This window comes from Polyodon spathula, chromosome 7, assembly GCF_017654505.1.
Source record: "Polyodon spathula isolate WHYD16114869_AA chromosome 7, ASM1765450v1, whole genome shotgun sequence".
In the NCBI taxonomy this organism is placed as follows: domain Eukaryota; kingdom Metazoa; phylum Chordata; class Actinopteri; order Acipenseriformes; family Polyodontidae; genus Polyodon; species Polyodon spathula.
The window spans coordinates 57,762,746-57,768,746 of record NC_054540.1 but is presented as its reverse complement, the minus strand read 5'-3'; the positions used below and the strand labels follow the sequence as shown (position 1 = coordinate 57,768,746).

General features: G+C 36.9%; 1 protein-coding gene across 1 annotated transcript; it reads right to left on the bottom strand.

Annotated features, from left to right (window-relative positions):
- Nucleotides 1-1,731: 1,731 nt before the first annotated feature.
- LOC121317884 (60S ribosomal protein L10a-like) lies at nucleotides 1,732-2,393 on the bottom strand. Its single transcript, XM_041253979.1, has one exon. The coding sequence runs from the start codon at nucleotides 2,380-2,382 to the stop codon at nucleotides 1,732-1,734; it is 651 nt and encodes a 216-aa protein (XP_041109913.1). The 5' UTR covers nucleotides 2,383-2,393.
- Nucleotides 2,394-6,001: the final 3,608 nt, after the last annotated feature.

Genomic DNA, 6,001 nt, shown 5'->3' with positions numbered 1-6,001 from the left:
AGAGAGCGAGAGAGAGAGGGAGCGAGCATTTAGTGTGGTTCATTTTGCAGAATAAAAGGCGCTCTCGTTTGTTTCTATTTAGTTTAATAAGATGGGCACTGGAAATTGGAAATGTTCCAAGTTACCTTACATCTCTTTTACAGACATGTGACTCTACCTATACACTAAGATCAAATGACGTGCTTACACTTAAAATCCCCCAAATGAGATCTAATAAGGACCAACTTGGCTTTGTAGATCAGGCATCTTAGAATCCACTGCCTTCAAACATAAAAGCAGCATCTTCATTCATCAATATGTATTTGGGATGAGGTCTGACAATCCTATGATGCAACCTGTGACCAGGGTTATATTCATCAGATGTGTTTGCTTTCCTATGCCCTTATGGAAGGAAAATATATTTTGTAACTATATTGACATACAATATATTGTCATTTTAGTCTTCAGGTTTTTTTTATATTTTTGAATGTTTATTTGTTGTTTTTTGCATGTGTATAACTACTAACTACTTTAAAAGTATTCACATGTAAAAAAAAAAAAACTAATATTAGAGTATGATTTATATATTGTACTATACAATTAAAATATATTGGTATATATTTTACAATACATTCTGTAATCTTTAATATATTTAAATATATTAATCAATATAATAAATTATATTTCTTAATATATGAAAATATGTTTTTGTTCCGTAAGGATGCTTTGCAACCCTTGCAATCTTTATCTGAGAAACGAGGTTTGCATTCCATCTAGTCCAACTTTCACACCAAATGCTCTGATATTTTAATATAATGCATGTGCTTTTCAAGAACTATGCACGCATACGTTAAATGTGTGATATTAAATATTTTCTTCTAGCCTTTTTTCATTAGGCTTCCAAGCCAAGCCTATTGTTATTGTAAAGATTATAATATTTTTATTGGTATTATTATTGTCGTTTTTCCTCCCAAAACTGTAAACTGCTCCTGTTCGCATGCAGTGTAATCATTGGCAGGTATCTCCTAGTGTAGATTTCAGTTCAGATGCAAACAATACTGCGCTCCTGCATCAACCAAGATGGCGGCTTGATGCATTTTTTTGGAAAAATTTTTTTCAAAATCATCTTCTTGGGAAGGATTGATCTGAAACTTTGCATATATCATCAGCAACCAAAGCCGCTTCAAGTTTGTGAAGTAGAAGTTGCTGCGATAAATTTTACTATCAAAATGGCTTCCACCAAATTTGCCAAAACGCACCCAAACATCAAACTGCTTCTGTTTGCAAACCATTTAAACAACTAACTCTTAACTTGGCAGGCATCATCCTGGGGACAATGGAATTTAAATGTGGCAAAATTATGTTCTTTTGTAAAACAAGATCAAAACCAGACCTACGTTTCATTCTTAAATTTAAAACCGCTCCAGCTGAACACAGTTTAGCTGATTAACCTCAAAGTTGACAAGCATCATCCCTTTGTCAGTACAACTGACTTTTTCAAAAATGGTGTTTGTGTGTAAAGCAAGATAGCGGCATGACAGATTTCTTTAAAAAACTTTCAAAAACACGTCTTTTGTTATATATCTGAGTAAGCAATACTGAAAATTGAAGTTATACAATTTGTTTATAAAAATAGTTATTATTATTATTATTATTATTATTATTATTATTATTATTATTATTATTAGTAGTAGTAGTAGTAGTAGTAGTAGTAGTATTTTTTTGGACTTGAATCTGTAGTTTATTATTCGTTCAAGGCAGTGAGTGCAGGGCGCCCATGGTGCTCTTGATGTACAGGGCTCTCACATTCTGCCAGTTCTTCTCGAGCAGAGACACCAGGAAGTTGATTGACAGGTGGATGTTGTATACCAGCTCCTCTTCTGTCATCTTCACATGGCCCACCCCCACAGCCAGGCACAGTACCTTCTTCATCTGGAACTTGATGGTGGACATCACCGTGTCCACCTTGGTGCTCATGTTATTGTTGTGGGTGAGCAGGGAGGGGAACTTGCCAGCCTTGTTAAGCCCTGGTCCCAGGATATGAGGGATCTCCTTGATCAGAGACTCTGAAGCCAGGAAAGCATCATACTTCTTAACAAATTTCTTGACCAGCTTCTTGTTCTTGTTGAGTTTCTTGAGCGCCTCATTGTCCATGTGAGGGATGTCTTCTGCCTTGGCTTCATCGCAGTGCTGCTGGTCTCCCAGGACACAGACTGAGAACTTGGGATGGGGAGTGGTCTTCAGTCTGACAGTGCCCGAGAAACATTTGTCCTTCTGGGGGTCGTAGTTCTTCAGGCTGATCTGCAGCTCCACCATTTCCAGGAACTTGCGCTGCTTCTGCTGGGACCCCTGCAGCACCTCCCGGGGAGCCTCATAGAGGGTGTCTCTGGAAACCTTGCTCATGTTGCCTACACGTCTAGCCCTCTCTGTGCCGTGTTGGAAAAAAGTAGTAGTCGTAATAGTGCTATCTTACCCACTGTCTCCCAATATCTCATCACCAACATCTCCACTGGCAAAGCGATTGGCATTATCACAATTTGCCCAGATGAAACTACTGTTCGTACTAGTATTGAAAGATAGACAAGAAACTGCAGTTAGATGCAATGATCATAAGTTAGGGACCACTCCACAACCAAATGTTCCAGGCCGGGATATTATATAAGCGGTTTCATTCAAGGTAGTCTGTGGTTCCATAAAGTTCAGCTCATCTCGTAGCAAACCAGCATGTAGATATATCAATGGTAAATATTACCATATATATATATATATATATATATATATATATATATATATATATATATATATATATATATATATATATATATACATATCCGCCTCACTGCGGATCACATTTATTCAAGTGCACAAATAGTGCAAACAGTAACAAAAACACACATAAAATATATCAAAATGTATCCCACCAGTATAAGTGCCTGGACAGGAGGTTAGACTTGGGTGATCCCACAATATACAACTATACGATATTCAGCTTGTAACACAGAAAAAAATAAATATTGGTCTAATATTGGTCTAATGATCCCACATCCAGGTACACTAAGCTATCGTATTTAGTTATTGTACATTCCTTACCCAATGTATTCAATACAAAATGTGATGTTTGCCCAAGCCTTCAACTTAAAGTCACTGTCAGATTTGAACACTCCAGTTCAGTGTTGCACAGCAGATGGTATTGTATGGGTGTTCCTGTAGCATTTCATTCCAGACTACCTGTCAGTTATAAACTGTTATTTCCCCACTGATAAAAGTACTTCATTTTTTTAATTTACTGGTTACAGTCATGTGTTTGCTTGCATACATATTTTTATAGTTCTGGGCAAAGGGGAAGTAATATCAGTAGTTATTTTCTTGGGGTAAGAATGGCTGTTATTCAAATATGCAACTGTTACAGCCTATCTTCTGCCAAGCCGAGACACGAGCTTGATGCAAAATACTGGTAATGAAATCCAATCTAGGCCAAAATAGAACTGTAATGAAAGAAGCCTTGAAAAGCACATTGCACCTACAAGCGGTTTTATTCAAGGTAGTCTGTGGTTCCAGCAAGGTTAGTTATATCATCTTGTAGCAAACCAGCATGTAGATATATCAATGGTAAACAGAATCGTCTTTAAATATTACCATTATATATATATACACACACCCACGTCACTGCGGATCATCAACGCAGTAGCACTTATTCAGTTCCTCTATGAATGAATATGTTCTCGTTAATCTAAACATTGCTAAAGATAAATCAATAGTAAAGAATTACTTCACATATATTGGCTGAAGCATGGCCAAAATATGTTTTTAGACTATTACAAGATTGCTCAGTTAGTTCTAGTTTTTATTGTAAGTTTCCTTGCTGTTTCCAGTGAATATTTCATATTAAACTGAAGGAAACTGGGGGTAGATAAATCAACAGCACACAGGCTTATTCCCTGGGTGGGGGGTTATTTACCTTCCTTAATCTTTTAACCCAAGTTACACTCATGCAGAGTGCCACCCTTTGCTGGCACTTTAGATAAAGATTTGAAAAAGGGACCCTTAATATCCCACCTGCCTATACACTCTATGTAACACATGTAGAGGGCCCTAGCCCAGTGTATCCCAGTGTTCAGTCAAGCAACATTCAGATAATCCCGACATAAAGACAAACTTGATTTACAGCAGCAAGGGCATCCGCACAATAAACACAACAGAGCACACACTCTTTCTCAGTATAGAGAAAGACAGCTGCTTCATCTTCTGAAATAGAAATGCTCGAGTACGCAAAGTAAAACAAAGCATAAAAATATGTTTCAGAAAGATAAATACTAGAGGACTCAGGTATGACAGAATGCTGGTGTTTAGTGTTAGATCTTTTCCTCCCATGTTTATTATTTTTAAAGATGTTGATTTGAAGAATGCTGGTTCAAGATGATACACTCTTATTCTAAAGATAGCTTGTCTTTTCCATTTCCTGCTGCAAACACACTTACACCCACTTCAAGGCTGCAACTCATTTAGACACAAACAACTACGTTAGGGTTTACATTAGAGGGTAACTCCACACGATTGTAACGACTAAGAGTTTTGACGATACCAAACATCCTTTGTTTAAAATGGCTGTCATTAAAAACATTTTTATTTTTTGTATTAAAATATGAGCATATTTTTAAACTGTGGGTAAGTACTCCTAACACATAGTCCCATGGGTTACTGTTTATTGCTGTAGCAGTTAGAGTTTAGCTTCACAAAAAATAGTGCAAACTTAGAACGGTGGTCAATGCTTGCTTTCTGAATATTGCCTGTTACACTGTACTGGTAGATAATATTATACAGCATGTTCCCAGCCCAGCCAAGCATCATGGACTTTAATGGGAACTATTTGTGCCAAATTATAATCTGCTTGATAGAAGAGTAACCAGTAATGTACATACCTGAATTGTTAAACATCTCCTCAGACTTTTACCTATTAATTCCATTTAAATTGACATTGACGTACTTTGAATATTTACTGACATCTGGCTATTGAAAATATGTAATGTTTCAGGTGGGGAAAAAAAAAAAAATCACTATGTGTATTTCTTCATGCCCTGCACAAGCACAGCAGTGTGTTATATAAGAGGCAGTGCAGTGGTAGGCTTTGCAGTGATTTAGCATGGCTGTGTCTGAAGCAAACATTCTCTGGCAAGGTTCCTATCTATGTATTTGGTTCAGTAAGCTTTGACTTTCCCTGTGAGTAACAATCAATGGCTAGTTAATATTAATGTGTTTATGGTTGCGTGTACTTCAATAACAAGTTAGAACAAAGTGTTCTCAAAACAAGCAATGAGAAGACACAGCTCAACCAGGGCCTAGGAAAGGCCTTTGCTTGGCTTTAGGTATTAATGCATTATTCCCAGTCGGTAACTTCTATAGCTTTATTACATTTTATTGGTCAAATTAAAAAAAAAAATTTTTTTTTAAAAAAAACCCTGTCCTGTTTGCAGATACTGTGCAACTTGAGTCCCTTGTTTGGATTGTAGCTGTAGAGAATATATCTCTGGACGCTGGGTTGCAGGTCTCACGTGCGAAAGGGAAGACAAGGCCAGCAGGAAGGAGTGCAGTATTGCCACGTTCACAAAGAGACACATTGGGCTGTTACCTCAGACACAGTTTGGTGTTCATTAAAGTTTTCAGCAACACTCAAGAAAAGTTTCTTGCTTTCAAACCTAAATGAAACGCAGCCTTTAAATAGCAGCCTTAAAACAAAGAGTATTCCCTTATATAGTTTGACTGTGGTAAACAGTGATTAAAACATAGTTGTAGTGACACAAAGTGAAAGCATGATAAAGCACAGACCAGCAAGGATGTATACCACAGTAAACCTGCATACAGGTTAAAGTTTTGTAAATAAGGCCATGGCTGAAAGCATTGAGAGAAATACAGCTAATGTTGAAATAAATTGTCCTCTGAACTCTACCCCCTGCCTGTATTATGTTCAAGATCTTTCAAGATACTAATGGTTTATGTCTTTTTACTTTAAAAATACTTGAACATG

Excerpts from the sequence above, each read along its gene's own strand:
- LOC121317884 (XM_041253979.1), bottom strand. The coding sequence starts at position 2,382 with ATGAGCAAGGTTTCCAGAGACACCCTCTATGAGGCTCCCCGGGAGGTG.